General features: G+C 42.3%; 1 protein-coding gene across 4 annotated transcripts in view; it reads left to right on the top strand.

Annotated features, from left to right (window-relative positions):
• TET2 (tet methylcytosine dioxygenase 2) overlaps window positions 1-16,944 on the top strand; it is a 71,690-nt gene that overhangs the window by 35,014 nt on the left and 19,732 nt on the right. For all 4 annotated transcript variants that reach the window (XM_039550535.1, XM_039550534.1, XM_039550537.1 and 1 more), the window contains exon 2: window positions 12,522-15,909. In XM_039550535.1, coding sequence (XP_039406469.1) covers window positions 12,522-15,909 — 3,388 coding nt within the window. The remainder of the gene's footprint in view (window positions 1-12,521; window positions 15,910-16,944) is intronic.

Here is a 16,944-nt window from a genome sequence, read left to right as displayed (position 1 = left end):
TTTCCCTCCTTTAATTTAAAGCAATAGCAGTGCTTACCAGCATCTAGTTATTTCCATGATAGCCTGTTTGACCAAGTCAGGATTTAAAACTGAACATCAAAGAAGCATCTTCTATATCATGGAGGTTTGATTCATTTACAAGGCTGTGCACACTTTTAGAAAGCAGTTCCTCAGTCATTAGCCCACAATACCAGACTGGTTTTAGCATAATCTTAGGATCTTTTCTCTAACTCATTGGCAGCAGCACCACTAGAGTTAAAATGTTTTGGTGTCCTGTTTTAGCTCGAACATCTTTTTGCTGATTTCTGAGTATCTTGTTTTACAATAGCCTCCTTCAGGCAATAGAGTCCAGAGCAAAATTTAATCTTCAGAGAGCATAACAAAAGGAATCAGCCTTCGTTACCAAAAGATCATTAAGTAGTACCAGCTGTTTTCAAGACATTGAATTTTTTCAATGAAGACAGAAAAACTGAAGCACAGACTGAGACTTTTGTGCTGCCTGGTTATATTGCAGTGTATGAGAAAACAACTAACAACTCTGAAGACATCTCTACCTCCACAGCTCCAGGAACAAGGGCTGGGGCAGGGAGCACAGGCAGGGGAAGGTTGGGAGCCGGTGGGATCCCCATCAGTTTCCAGGATGGGACTGGAGGCCTGCTGCACAGTGCTGACACATGCCCTATATCCACTGCATGTTCAGCTGGCCTCTCTGCTTGAAGAGAGGAGCACAGTTTTGTTGGGACCTCTCAGTGAAAGGACTTTAAAAGTACCAGAGGGAAACGGTAGGAAATAGGATGGGCTCGGAGCCATCAGCACCCTGAATCATAGAGTCCAAAAGCTTCATGACGTAATTTCTCTCTGTCATGCTGCACAGTTGATGCACAGCAGTATGAGGACATACTCTGTCTCTAGCACTCACCTGGTTTGCTTTAGTCTTCCACATGTTTTTTTAAAGGTTAACTGCAGGTACGCCAGAATATTTTTTTGCCCATCTTGTTCTCAGTTCTAATTTTAGGTGCAACTAACTTTTCAGAACATTTGCTTAATCACCAATACCTATCATAGACTCTTAAGACAATTTTGGTTGGGAAGCTGAGGCACACATCTGATTTATTAAACACCATTTCCACAGACAACTTTTGTGAGCTAGATGAGGCTGTTAGGAAGGTTTGTTTACTGGGGAGTAAAATAAGCAGATGAACTTTGCCATTCATCCTTGTCCCCCACCCTTCCCACAATAAAATTACCTCATTTTCTCATAATCGACCTGGCTGACCCTCAAAGGTTAACAAACCAAAGATAAAGTGCCCTTATATCATTTGACAGTGGTATGCATGTTAGCTTAACTGACTGCATTAGACATTAAGTATCCTGATAGATGTCTCCTCTCTTCTCCCAACTCCCCCTGGTTTGTTTTTTTATAAGAAAAAGCAGCTGTTCATTGCCCCCAGAGGCTGTATAGAAGTAACACTACCAATCACAGACTGCGCTGTATTTCTTCTGAGCAAAACCAGTTGCATATATCAGAGCTTAATGCCTATCATCCTTGCTTTGCCCCCAAACCTGTTCTCTCCCTGTTGTGTTTTGGGGCAGCAAGGGTCACAGAGGGAGTGTAGGTTTGTGTTGGCAAGAAAAGCAGGAACTGTGCTGTGCAATTCACTTGGTGTTTGAGGACACACACACACTGACAGGAACTCAAGCACACAACACAGGGCATTCTTTCCTACACCTGCATTCCTGAGCTCAAGACCACCGCAGCTATGAGGCTGCTGGCTGAAGGACTAGCCTGGCAAACACTCAGCACAACCTTGCCAGGTAGAAGCAGTTCTGCAGGGCTTGTGGGATCAAGTCCTCATTGCTGGAGGTGTGGATTTAAAGAATGAAAAGTCACCTGACCCTTTAGAGGAGAGCTCCCCTGCTTAGGTCCTCAGGAAGACTAAAGAGAGGCATTTAAAGCTTCCATTAACTTTCGTCTGTAGGAAAGATGTTGACTTAAGCTGAAAAATGTCTCAGCTATGATTTATGAGTTTCATTCAAAGTAGTCTCATATCTTAGATTCGTTTGTTGTTCCCAGCTTTCTAAATCCAGTTGAGTGTGTACTTTACAATGGTGAGCTTTTCATCCACACTGCTGTTTTGTGCACTAAGAGCATGACTGTGTTGTAGACAGACAATAATCAATTAGTGAAACGGTATCTCATGACTCAGAATATGAAGTGGGCTTTGCAGAGGCTGACAACAGCTCTTTTAACTCACCCGTTTCTGTATGTCTCTTAAATATCCCAAAATATCAAAGGTCTTTCATTAGAGCTTCAAACTCTCTCAAATCCATGCAGGCCACTAGATACCTCAGAAGACTATGAACTGATGTGAGCCGGCAGCAAGTGGCGAGTTGCCAGAACGAAGAACAACCGACTGTTTTCAAAGCTTTGAAAATATTTGAAAAGGAAGGACAGAGAGAGAAGTGTTGCAGTTCCCTTCAGGACTGCTCAAATGCTGCTCTTCCAAGTGTCAGCTGTGGGAGTCTAAAAGTCTTAGTGAGAGTTAAATCACAATCTGCCAGTTCCCCTGGCTCCTTTTAGCTTGGCAGCAGTGAACTTTCTGCCTCTTCATGTTGCATCCCGCCACAAAGGGAAAAATTTAAACAGGAGAAACAATGTTCCTTTGAATTACTGGAAATTAAAGGAAAGCAGGAATGCCAGCTTGTTCTGGGGTCCCAACTGTTTCTCAGCACAGCAATTCCAAGCTTTTATCCAGTCTTTTAATTTGGTTAAAGGGAGAAACTTTCATGCTAGAGCTGTGTTTTGAAGCAAACATCCCATTCACAAAATCCAGACTTGTTACTGGTTTCCAGTTTCCCTGGAATACTGAAGGGATAATCCACAGAAAGGAAAAAGCCTGTATCCTTGTAATAATCTTTTTTCTCTAGTAGTTTTCTTACATGTTTCTTGTCACAAAATACATAGAACTCCCCATATACTGCCCATTTATGCTTAAATACTAAGAAGTTTTAAATGGCTATACATAAACCCCACATCCTTTGTAAGTGGGGATAGAACAAGGTAAGAAGGAACTGAGAAATGGCCTCAGTTGTGTGGAAGCATGAACTGGAGTCTATCACTTTATCCTCAGAACAAGATTAACAGTGGCCTTCTAAAGAAAAACCTAAAACCTCTATCAGCAAGCGATATAAAGCTAAAATTAGAAAGGGAAGAAAATTACTGTAGCCAAGATGGTAACTACAGAAAATGTGTTTTTCAAGCCAGGCTTAAGAAGCTAGGCTGTGATTTCTCAGTAAATGCTGCCATGATGTGAAGCTGGTGTCTCTTGACTGACAATTTGTTTGGGTCCTGAGCCCTTTTATCTAAGAAGATCAATGACCAAGTTCTTCCCAAGCTTGTATGTTGAGTATTCAAAATGAAAACGCAGTCCCACATCTTCATCTCCAGCCTAAAGCTGAAGGGGATGGCAACAGTACCCATGCCAAGCTCCCTTGTGTGCTCGGAACTGTGGTAAGGCAGCACCAGCTCCCATGTGTTGTTTCTCTCCCAGTTTTGCTTTTATCAGGATTAGATCTCAACTACTCTTAGGTCGTCAGCTGGCTCTGGTCATCAAAACCACCTTGTCTTTCATCTCTGGTACATCTGGAGAGGTAACTGTAACTGTTTTCTCAGATCTGGATTTCAGCACAATAATCCGTGCCATTGTTGTGTGTAGATTGCAATAACCCACATGAAAACTGCTCCTGAAGACCACACACGAATGCAGAAAAGCTGAATGGCAACCACAGCTCCAGGGAGCATCTTCTCATAGACATCTAAAAATGCATTAGATCCTTATCTTCTGTGGTGCCTCAGCAACAGTGGGAGTCAGAAGAGATGTTTGTGTGAGTAGCTTGAAGACTTAAGCACACAGAAAGATTTTAAGGAAACAACCTGTTCTATAAAGCTCTGCTAGAAGTAACAAGCCTGTTCTGTTGATTCCAGTTTGATTTATACAGTGAGGGAATAAAACTGCTTAGTTACTGAGGGGAAAGTCAAGGTAATTCATACAGGTTTTTCGAAGATTATACAGATACATGTTACAGCTGAATTTGAGAGAAAATTTAGCGGAGTGCAGGATGTGCATAATGTCTCCAGAGAACAGACTGTGGATTTGCTTTGTGACCTCCACGCATTTGGTCAGGGAACAAATGGTAAGGATACAGATCCACCCAGGGAGGAGATCAGATGTCACGAACTGGTTTGTTTTTTCTGTCTAAGGGGGGAGCTTTAATGACAGTCTTCAGTTACATGGGGAGAAAGAAGCCATAGCACAGAAGGGAAAAAAAACCTGCTCCACATGTCTGTGGCAGATGGGATGAGCTGATCTAAGGTTATGTTTTAAATGGTAGAAGCTTTCTAATAAGTAAGATTAATTACTGCATGTAACTGTGTTATTATGCAACCCTCATCATCAGAGACTCTTGAAAACAGGTTGGAGTGGACTGGTCCAGGTCTGGCTAGTGTTGCCCTGAAGCCAAGGAACAGGGCACCAACAAACCTATTTCTCCCATGTGTTTATGAGCAATTGGTCTGGTTTGTAAGTCGCGAAAGGCACAAATTGGGAGGAATAAAACGAAATCACAAGTGGGAATGAAAACACATTTTTAAATTAAATCATGCAACAATTAAAACTGTAAGATATTTCCAAAGCGAGTACCCTTGTTTTGGCTCAACTCCTCCAGCTCCACTGTGTGGAAGTGAACCCCCAGCAGGACATGCAGCGGCAGGCAGCATCTCTCACAGGGACACAGGGCATCTCGTGGCTCACTGCCCCTGCCAGGGATCCCTAGAACCTGCCCCTCAGCTATATTGGCACATGCAGCATACACTGTGTAGTGTGGGAGCTGCCTCTCTGGCTGCCTCTCATTTCTCAAAACATAGCAGCCAAAAGTTAAGTTCACCACAACATCCCAGACTAGGTGTGGCAGAGCCATGAGAAAAACAGAGGAGGAATATGTAGAGAGGTGTAAAGGCTACCATAGTGACACCAGTGAAAGGGCTGAAAGCTCTGCTTTACCACCTGGACATGTAGGAGCACCAGTCAGAGTACACCTTGGAGCCATCAACCTTCTCTTTGCATTCTCCCCACTCTCCTCTCAGTATGATCTTCGACTTTTAAAAAGAAATTGAAGAAAACTGCATTTTGTAAAAAATTCTGTTTTCAACAGAACTGTGAGACCAACAGGATTTCCTATTTGAAGTTCAAAGGATAATGGAAACCAGGGCTGTGTAAATAGGTTTTCTGAGGATGGTGCAGCCCAGAGTGTTTTATTCTCTTCTATCAGTTCTTCCACTCATATGCCTATTTTCTAATGTTACTGTCCCAACACGATGAAATCTTGAAATTTTTAGCTTGCCGGTGGTTTTTCTTTTCCATCCAGGGATTTTTCACTCTGCTAGAAGCTGTGATGAAATCATCACGGATAACTGACCTTTCACTGGTGCTAGGAAGTCATCAACCCAAGAAATCCATGCTATATCCAGGTCTGAAGCCAAATGGACAAAGATCACAGAAACTGGAAGATAAGGATGACAATGACCTCTTGGTAACCGTCCCTAAAAAGCAGGTTGATAACATCAAGTGTGTCTTGAGGAATGGTTCAGCCACCAACGCTTGTTTATCCTGGTGTTCTCACAAGAGGCTGCACTGCAGAGCTTGGCCAGAGCAGCAAGAGCAGTCAGCTGTTGCTCTCAGGGAGCTGATTTTAATCAGCAGCCCGTATCATCATCACCAGCTGAAGTACTGAGAGGAAAATCACCCCTCAAATAACATCCTTTCTCAGAAATCAGAAACAGGTCAAAGCACTAGTTGTGCACCTGATTAACACTGCTCAACACACCTAGCCTAGCATAATGGATTAAGACAAAGAAAAAGAGACTTTGTTCTGTTTTCCAACACCAACATCTTTGCCAGTGTTGAATTCACAGGTGCTGGGGAATTACCAAATGATGTCCTGTGTGGGTCACAATTTGAAAGAATTTTGCTGGTCCAGACTTCACAGAGAAGCTTCTCATTATGCAAAAGTATCTCACTCAACACACACTTATTTGAGCACCCCTGAGATTTAAGGCTTTAACTCCCACTCCCTCAGCCTTCCTATTATAATTATTAGATACAAAGATTCTCAAAAAACCAGCAAAGATGAAAGGGTGCTTTAGTTCAGCTTCCCTGTATTTGTTAAAGACATCTGCTAGTCAAGGTGGTGCTCAAGAAATTGAGTAATACTGGACTTAGAGTATGTTGGCATCCCAGCAGCCAAGGTAGCACCAAACAAGCTGGGGAGCTTGTGGAATGGTCTGTCAGTACAAACTACCTGGATCCACCATATTCCAAACCTAAACTACAGAAAAGAGCTTACAACCAGCAAGAACAGACGTAGATGCCAACCTCATCTTGAATGATCTGGTTATTGCAATGGCAGGGTTCTTTTGTTTCTTAAATTCAACCTGGTTCTGAAGTTTGACCTTTCGGGAAACATTTCTAATCTGGTCATACCATGTTGGCATTAAAAGCAACTACTTGAGGAGCTGTGGTGTTTTGCTAGAAATGCTACATAGTACAATTAGATACAAAGTTTGTATGGAAGATAAATCACAAAAAAATGGGAACTGGAGAGCTGTATGATGCGACATTATAATTTCTGTTTACTTCCATTTTATAATCCTGAATTCATTTCCTTTGCATAATTGCTTTTTTCCACCCATATTGTAGAAGTATTTAATTTTTACTTCCCTTGATTTTTTGTAATTGTTAAAATAGTACAATTTTTTCACATCTGGGTAGAAATTACACAGTATTCAGTCTTGTTGATAGTTATGTAATGTAGCAAGGGGAAATGACTGTTTAGCTTTACTATCATGCCCTCTCTATTAAGGTCAAGAAAAAACCTGATTCAAGTGCCTTTGCAATTAGACCATTGTATCACTGAAAAGCAGGAACTGATGTCAGTAAATTGAGGGGGGGTTAGTACTAGTTGATTTTAAAAATGCATGAATTTTGAAGCGTCTGGCTTGGATAAGATTTAATGAATTATTAATCCTCATATGTCACAAATCCCATGCTCTTCATTCCCTTACGTCTGCTTATATCTATATTCGCTAGTCACCATTTTCCCTGTAAATGAAGGATAAATTAGCTATAAATTAGGTAACGAATTTTATCCATCCCACATTTTCTTTTGTTTGACACAAAGTATTGAAGATCTAAATGCCAGAGAAGACAATTATATTCATGTAATATGACCTTCTGCAGAATACAGTCACAGAGTCATTGAGGAGTTTCTAGATTAACCCCTTAACTGCTCTTTAAAGCTACAATAAGAAAGCAGTATGTATATTTTAGGAAGAAATATACCTTTAACTAAAAAACTTCAAGGGACAGGCAAGGCATGGCATCCTTACTCAAGTTTTTTCCAAAGCATTGCTAATGCCCTAAATAAATAAACTATCCAAATGAAGAGACAGCTGAATGAAGTACAAAAGGACCCTACTGTAAGCCATAGAGCCCAGCTAACAACAGAGTGTCCTTGTCCTTCTGGGGCCTCCTTTACATCTGCCCTGAAGTTTCACTGTGTTTTCCTCAGCCACCACATATGCAGAGTGGGGCAGCAGTGATGCTGCTAAGGAGCAGAGCAAATCCTTAGGGGATGTTGTGGGGTTTCGAGCCTCAATTCACCTTGGGTACGAATGCAATCTTTCTCGAATCTCTCCTGGTCTTGCCTCTCCTCTAAGTTTCCATGTGGAAGCTCATGTTGTTTCTCTGTGTACAAACTACAGTACCTTAGGTGCTAAACATATAGGAAATCCTTAAACTATACCACACGTGTTCAACTTTTCATCCCAGCAATAATGGAAATGTCTCACTAATAAGGAGCTTTGATGTGTTACGCCACCCCTTAGCCATCTGAGTTAACTACACATCTTTTCTCCTCTAGGGACACTGGCAGTTGCTTACAGGTGTTAACCCAGGGCACAGCTGCAGCAACCGGTCTTTAGCTAGGCCAGAGAACCACATCCCATAATAACAAATCCTGGTACTAAGCGTCATTGTAACTGCTTACACGTCTTGTTCCAATATTAAAGAAGAGGAAACTTTGTCACAGGCTAACTCAGAAACAATTGTGCAAGTATGCAAGTCCAGAACATTTAAGGTTTTAGAGCAGAAATTGAGCTTTCTGACAAAGCCATGCATGAGTGCCCTTACCTAAGTAATAATCACTTGTGCCTCTTCTCAAGTTTTCATTCAGCAGTGAAATAGGAAAAAAAACAAACCTTTAACTTCAGGAGCTTTTTCACTTCAGGAGTATTTAGAACTCTTTACCAGATGCATGAGCTTCAGTGGAGGGATGCAAATGCACCACAGCACAGAAGGATACACAGCCACAAGTGAAGCCAGCTCCTCTACACACACAACAGGAGCAGGAGAGTGTAAGCACAAAGTACAGTTTACCAAATGGGAGTTTGACAAAACATATGGGTAAATTCACCTCCTGTCGAGAAAGGGCCAGAGGGGTTTCTTGTCTAGGAGCAATTTAGACCTCTGTGTCATCTGGCAGTGGCAGAAGGGTGCCAGCAGGATGGAGACTGTGGCAACACTCCAGGAACAACCCAGTGAGCCATCAACAAGCTTCTGGGTATCTGACTTCTGCTTTCCTGAGTCTCATCCTGATAATCAGTTGAGCACAAGTCAGGCTGTGATCTGAGGACGTGTATTTCTGCTGGGGAGAAAAACCTCTGAGGACATAAATGTCTGTCTCAAACAACCCATCTGACACTCCACCTTTTGGTCCTTTTAGATCCACAAGTCCTCTACCACAGCTATTCCCCCACCTACTTTTTCTCCTGGGAATCTCACCCAGTTTTGCAGAAGATTGTACTCCCCTGCAGCAGGTGTATTTATCCATTCATTCATCTGAGCTGCTTTGCACTCACAAACTGCTCAGATACAGCTGCTATAGGAAATAAGCTATGACCCTCTAGAACTGGCTAAAACTAAAGAAAAGTTTTCTGTGAAAGAAAATAACACAACTTCTGTTGCTGCAGAAATGTGTGTTGTGCTTGCAACAACACCTTCCATAGTATAGTGATAAGAGGTGGCAGAAACATGCTGAACTTGTCCATAAAACAAACAACACAAAAATCTCAGGCTCTCATTCAGTGCCTAGTTTCCAGTTTGTGCCCTACGTGTGTCAAGAAATAAATGTACATACATCAATTGCATCTGAAAAAGTCAAACAGTGGTAGTCTGAATTCTAACTTGAATGCATATTGGTGGGATGAGATGCTGATCCATTTGCACAGTAATGTACTATATTAAAGTCACGCATCGTGGCATCTTCAAAGAGGCCAGTCATAATTATGATGGATTAGACTGCAGAGTCAGTCCTAGATGCAGTAATTGTTTCACAGATGCTGATGATGTGACTTGAATTTCTAATGGATTATAGCTGAAGAGAAATATGTGGAGCTTCTAAATGGTCTGGATAAAATACAGCTATGGGAAAGACCAAAAAGACTAACTGCTGCACTTGGGGAAAGGTAGATTTACTTTGAGAGGCAAACAGTTCACCCGACAATGATTGTAAGGACAACCACAGAGCCTTTTTAAGGTGCGAGCAGGTAGGAGTACTACTTCATGGTGTCCCAGTTAAAACCAGTAATAGGGATATCGTGGCCATTTATTTTTTGCCAGTTCTACATTACAAATTACATTACTTTACATTTGCTGTGACTTGTGGAAGATTTTTGCTGTGGCTTGAGGAAGATTTTTACTCAGGTCTGACTTGAGGATAGCGAATAACTTGAGTGTAGACAGAGAAAGAAGTATAATGCAAAGTCACAGATGCATTTCAAAGAATGCAAATCTGGCACTTTCAATGCATGAATTAACTTTGTATTTTAAAGAACCAAATGATTCCCATGTTCTTTGCAATGTATAACACCAGTGCCTTTTACACTGAAGGTTGTCAGAATTTGGGGGAACATACCATGAGGTCTTTTGGAATGACATGAACAATAATTCATGTCACAAGATAACCTTGTGGATTTTGAGGACGGCATGAACCTAAGACTCTTTTCTGACCACACATGTACTCCTTTAAGGAGTTTGCAAGCTAAGTTTAGAGAAGTCAGGGAGACCCCACTTCTAAAGGAAATGGTGGGTTTATCTGATAGATAGTAAGGAGTTGAGAAGAAAGATTGCCGGGGAATTCTCAGAAGGAATTTAGTTGCAACCCACAGGGTACACTAGAAAAAAAGCAGCAAGGTAGGCTTTGAGAGCCAGACAAAGTTTCTCACAGCTTAGTTGCACAGACTAAAACTGTTTTTAAAGAAATAAATCTTTTAGAAGCAGCTTGACAGCATGGTGTTAATTACTATGGTACCCTTTATTTAATTTCATACTTGTGAAATGCAGCAGCCTACACACTTGTGTCTGAGTTGTGGTTCACCTGCAGTTTTTAGGAATGAAAGGTGTGAAGGGAAAGAATGGCTTCCAAATTAGGCTGGCATTTTACTTTTGAAACACTCTAGGAGCATCGTTCTGCTGCCTGGCCTAGAATGACACATCAGAGGAATCCTTTCCATACAGCTTTCTGCTAAGCACGGAACATCATCTCCCTGGGAAAACTGCAAATGCTCATGTGTTGTGGTACTCTAAAGCTAGGGTGGATAATACTTCTAGAAGGGAATAAGCCTGCACTACCATGTCAAAAAAACCCAGGCAAGATTGACAAACATTTTTTTCATCTCCCTGTTCGTAGCTTTCCCGCCAAAAATACTTTTTTAAACTACTGTTACTTGCAGAGAGAACTTCTCTACTTCTGTCATAAAAAACATAAATTGAGTAAAGGAATTAAAAAAACAAACTTCAGGAGGTCAAAAGTAAATCTAAAAACAAGTTTGGGATTCGGAGGAAATGAATCCAAGTTATCATATAGGTGCTTGCCAGTCAAAATGTGCATTTGAATTGTCCTGGTACTGAAATTAGAGCTGCAAGCAGAGAGAATTCTGCTGGATGCAATGTATTTAATGAATTAATATTACTTTTAAAAGCATTTTAGAATCATATTACTAAACTGAATAAGGCAATACTGCATTGAAAACTGTAAAAAATACATTTAAATAACATTTAAAATTACATTTTATTAACATAAAAATATTAATGTAGGATAAATACAAAAGCAGAGCAACCATGATGGGAGAATGTCTTCCGTATCATAGTTCTTCCTATGTAGTGGCAATACCATGTATAGAGCCACACGTAGTGCTTCTCTTGACTTTGCAGTCCAAGCAGAGCTGACCTGGTAATGGAGAATCCTTCAGATTCTCCTTTATGCAAACCAGAAATAAAAGTTGCAGACAGACATGCATATGTCCAAATTTTCTCTGTGCAACTTCATGTCTGTAAGACTCACTGTCAGTCTACCTTCTGTCATTTGTGACTGGTTGAGAACCACAAACCAACAAAGAATAAATTACAAGCAGAGTCAAACAAGGGCTTTATCTATGTTAACTGGGTCTGTGAATTCTAGGAAGATGCATGTGAAGAGGATTAGCTTGTCACTGTATGGAATTTGCTCACTGCACATTGTCAGTACTATTATCCAGCTAAAAACTTCACTTTGTAAATAAAATATAAAGAGTATATGAGAAAATGGGATTTCCCATCCAAACAAAGAAGAAAAAAACCCTAGCTCCACAGCTGCAGAGCTCAATTCAAAACCCAAATGCATAGTTTAAGCCATGCTTGATGTCTAGATGTAAATTCGAAAGGATATTAATACCAGGAAAAAAAAATTCCATCAAACCTTTCAAAAATCACTCTTTTTCTATCAACATTACTGATCTGTTGATGAACTGTAAGAGTTCCTGTGAACAGCAGGCAAGCATGGCTTTGTCTTGTGCAGTGCCACTTGCATGGTCTTTAGGAATGCCAGTTTTAAAAGACCCTGTCAGACAGCTGAGGACAGAAAAAAAATGTTTTCCCCTCTAAGTGGAAACTTGGTGACCATACTCATTCAAGTCAGACAAAAGAGGTTTGGCACACTTAATCAAATTACAGGATTAGCACCAAGTCTGGGAACCATGGTTTCAACATGACTTTCTGCCTTACCAAGGGCAAAATGTGATGACAGAGGAGTCTATATAAATCATTCAAAAGCAGAGAATATTTTTTGCACCACTACGAGCAACTTCTTCTGGTAAAATATCTTGTATGTTAAATGGTGTAAGGAAGCCACTCTGCATTTTCACTCTCTTTTCATCTTGAAGAACAAACCTTTAAGAAAAAGGGAGACCTGGGGCTGCAAGATGTGCTAGGATAGTGAAACGCCCCTCAGGTGTGCCTGCAGGCTCACTCTGTGTGGGAACTGGTCAGGGCAATGGGTGCTTGAGTGCTGCAGGCATTGTCAGTAACTGGCTGTCCTTCAATGGAAACTAAAGCTGACTTAGATTCTCTCCTGTTTCTTTTCTCTTTCAGATACGTTCAGAGGGTAGCCTTGTGGATGGCCCCGGAGCAGGCCAGATGGAACAGGACAGAACCAACCATGTTGACGGCAATAGATTGAGTCCATTTCTAATACCACAGTCTTCTCACGTTTGCCAGGCAGAGCCTTCTGCAGTGAAGCTACAGAATGGGAGTCCAGCAACAGAGAGGCCTGACGTGGAAGTAAATGGAGACCGCAAGCCGCTATTCAATAAAAGCAACTTTGGAGTGCCCCACCCGAAGGGAAGTCCAAACAATTGCGTTAGCCCCGACCTTTTACAAGAAAAGAAAGTCTATTCGAAATATATGCAAAATGGTGGGATCAAGCGCACTTATAGCGAGCCCACTCTGTATGGACTTCATGACAGCAAGAAAGTGAAACAAGACAAAGAGGTAAATGGAGAAAAAGCTGAGCCAGAGGACAACAGTGAAAAACCAAGTGTCTCCAATTGTTATAGTGAGAAGAAACCTGAGAATTTTACAAGACAAGAAAAGGATGCTTCAGATTTGATTCCATCTACAAGATACAACAGTGTTGGTTCAGAAAACCCTCATGACCTTCTGATTCAGGATGAGCAGGAGCGGGAAAATATTCATTGCCATAACAGGGACATTGTCTTACTACTTAAGAACAAGGCAGTGCCAATGCCTAATGGTGCTACAGTTTCTGCCTCTTCCATGGAAAGCATGCATGGTGAACTCCTGGAGAAAACACTGTCTCAATATTATCCAGAACATGTTTCCATAGCAATGCAGAAGAACACATCTCATATCAATGCCATTACCAGTCAGGCTACTAATGAGTTGTCCTATGAGACAACACATTCATCCCATACCTCAGGGCAGATCACTTCCTCACAGACCTCAAACTCTGAGCTGCCTCAAGTGCCAGCTGTAGTGGTTACTGAGGTCTACAACACAGAAGACTCCAGTAAACCACCTGTATTGCCAGGTAGCTGTTCACTTCAGAAACCAGAACTACAGCTACAGCAACAGATTGCAGGCTATGATCCTCACCGGTTACCTGTAGGAAACAGTAAAATTCATGGAAGCATAGGGCAGGTTCCCAACCAAGACCTCTCTCTAAGTTCCAGCAGTAACCTGCAAGCTCAGAGCACTGCTCTGGAAAGGTACTCTGAGCAAGCAGAAAATAATGGTGCTTTCTTTACACAGAACTCAACGTTTCACAAAGATTCCTCCACCCCTCCTGCTCCAGAAATGAACAGTGCACTGTCTGCCGTGGTGCAAGAAGGACACCATTCCTATGACAACAGATGTGATGAAACTCTTCCTGGGGAGATAAAAAATGAAGGGCAACAGGAGGGACCAATGTCAGAAAGTCCCAGCCTCAGCCAACAACAACTTCACCCTCAGCAGAGCCTTCTGCGACAGGCACAAACATCACAACAAGATGTCAGTGAAAGCAACCCGCAAGCTGCTGTGGCCGCCTCAATTCTGCAGCGCCCCGAAGAAGTGACACTGGCATCAGAACCTCCCCTCCAAAACCTACACGCACACAGAAGCGAGGGTGAGTTGCAACAACACTATCAGCATTTCCCAGGACAGAGAGAACCTGAGACTCCTCCTGACAAAGAAAAGGACCAAGTGAAAGAGCCTGTACAACAGGCTCAACAATATTCAAAACCAGCCTGGATAGAACTGGTTTCCACCCACTTCCGCCAGGGAGAGCCTCCCCAAAAGCCCAGTGAAGCATTATTGCGGTCAATTCTTCAGTACCAGGCAAGCACAGCCCAAACAGTCTATACAAAACAGTATGCTGGAAGTCCTGATTCATTAAAGGGGCCTTCAGGACAGGCCCAGAGCCAGAAGATAATGCAAAAGGAACAACTTCCTCCACTGTACAAAAGTGAGAGCTCCCAGCTGCAGCCGCATCCCCCAGCTGACCAGCAGCTGCCATTCCACAAACACTCACCGCAGCCACAGCTCACAAAGGTGGATTCCCTTCTCAAGTCGCAAGTGCAGCAACAGCCACCACAGCAGCTCCATTTCCAGCCAAGATCAGAACAACAAGCTGAACAGCATTTAGGGGCCCCCTTGAAACAGCAGCACTTGAATCCCCAGCCAGGGGAAAAGGGGCAATTCTTGCATTCACATATTTTGCAACAGATGCTGCAAAAACAGGCACATCCAGTGCAACTGCCACGCAGTCCACAGCTAACCCCAAACCAGCAGCAGGCTCCACAAATGAGAACTAAAGACCTGCCCCAAGCCATATCCCACCCCCAAAGCAATGCTGAGCAGTCTCTAGACAGGAAGTCCTTCAATCAACTTAAAGCAGATGAATGTTTCCAGACTGGGAATAAGTATGGTAAATCAGCTGCATTCCCACTGCCTAACCATCAGCTAGGCCTAGAGCAGGTACAGACCGTGAACAACAAAGCTCCCCTTTACACTCAGCAGGCAAACGTCAGTGTCCAGCACCCTTGCCCAAACAACAGGCACATGATTTCCGAGAAGAAAGGGAACGCTGCAAATATGGAATGCTTTGGAGCCAACAAAATGCAGGACTTGCAGCACATGCAGTATTTTTCAAATAACTTGACCGCAAAGCAAGATGTGAATCATTGTTTTCAAGAACGAGAGCAACAGACGCAACAAGCCTCAGTTCTGCAGCTGCCACCCCTCCAGCCCTCACAGGGCTATGGTGCTAGTCTGAACCAAGACCTCCCGAGCAAACAAGCTCCCCAGATCCCTCAGCAGTACTTACCACACAGCCAAACTGCCCCCCACGCCCAAGACCAGAGAGGCTGTCATTTGCAGTCCCAGACCTCTAAGGATTTTCAAAAGCACGCTGCTCTGCGGTGGCATCTCTTGCAAAAACAGGAGCAGCAAGCATACCAGCAACCCAAAACTGAGACTGGTCCCAGTGCAGCACGCAAGCCTATAAAAATTGAGGCTGGCACAAAGTCTAATGTCTGCATGCGCCCATCAGCTGGACAGCTGGAAAACAAAATGTGGAAAAAAACAATTAAACAAGAGAATCAGCACTTTGGCTGCGAGAACACACAACAAAAGAGCATCATTGAGACAATGGAGCAGCAGCTAAAACAGATACAGGTCAAATCACTGTTTGATCATAAGACTTTTACTCTCAAATCACCCAAACATGTGAAGGTTGAAACAGCAGGCCCTATTACCATCCTATCACGAAATACCAGTGCTGCAGATTTTGACACTCAAACCCCAATCTTAGATCAGCAAGCAAACTTGTCTGCTGAGAAAACCCCGACCAAAAGAACAGCTGGAACTGTTCTCAATAATTTTTTAGACTCACCTTCCAAGTTATTGGATACTCCTGTAAAAAATTTATTGGACACACCTGCCAAAACCCAGTATGATTTCCCATCTTGCAGCTGTGTTGGTAAGTGCTGAGATGTACTAAAAACGTAATAGTTCACAGGAGGGAAATGAGCCTTCAAGTTGGGATCACAGGGTTAGTTGGATGTTTTTGCTGGAAGATCTTTTGGGGTTTTCTAAGAAACACAATTAGTGAAGACTGATAAAACTGGAATTTTAAACACTTATGCCTACTCCACTTACCAATCCTGCACATGGGCCCTTCCTCAATAGTTCATAAAGCAATTACCTATTTGATTTTTCAGTCAGAATGCTTATGGCCTCACATCCATTCTCCTTGAGCAGCAGACGTAACAACATCATCCTGATAAAAAGTAGGTCATAACTTTATGACCTAATTTACTTGTCAAGGTCAGATACAGCTTTTAAAAACCCAGTCCTAGTCCAAAACTTATGGCCATTTTTTGCTCTAAGAATGAAATTGCTGAAGTTGCCCCTAGTCAAGCCAAAGCAAAAACAGATGTCAGATTATTCCTCACTTGTTGCAAGAGTTTATCCTCCCTTTCAGGCATTTGTCTCCTGTAAGGGTAAAGAGATCCACAGTTTCATAGAGTAGCTACACAAGCAGCACCAAAAAAAGCAGTGGGGGGGACCCTTGTTGTTGCTTGATGGCATACCCTGTCTCCAAAAGCTGGAAAAATAGAGCAGAGGGAAGTAGGATTACAGGCATGGCCCCCTAGCCCAAGCTTCCACACAGTACTGACACTGCACATAGCCAAGTATAACAGGCACTTTCAGACTCTGCTGATAAACTATTCAGGCTGAGACAAAAGGTTCAGCACCAAAAATGGGGGGAAGAAAATAAAAATCCTTGTTACAGTTTCAGTTACTAGGATTTTGTATCAACTATAAAAGAGGAAAGTTGAATCAATGCTCCTCCAAAATGCAAAATGGACCTTTTTGCCTTTTTGAATGTTGGGGCTATGCTTCAGAGATGATCTATGGGAACAAAACCAGGAAGTAGTGTATTTCTGGAGCTCCCAGGAAAAACACTGGAAGTCAATTCCTTGGTTTATAAGAAACAACCTTCAAAATGTAG

This window comes from Corvus cornix, chromosome 4 (genome assembly GCF_000738735.6).
Source record: "Corvus cornix cornix isolate S_Up_H32 chromosome 4, ASM73873v5, whole genome shotgun sequence".
Taxonomy (NCBI): Eukaryota; Metazoa; Chordata; class Aves; order Passeriformes; family Corvidae; genus Corvus; species Corvus cornix.
The sequence above is the reverse complement of the archived record's forward strand: the minus strand, read 5'-3'. Positions and strand labels throughout refer to the sequence as shown.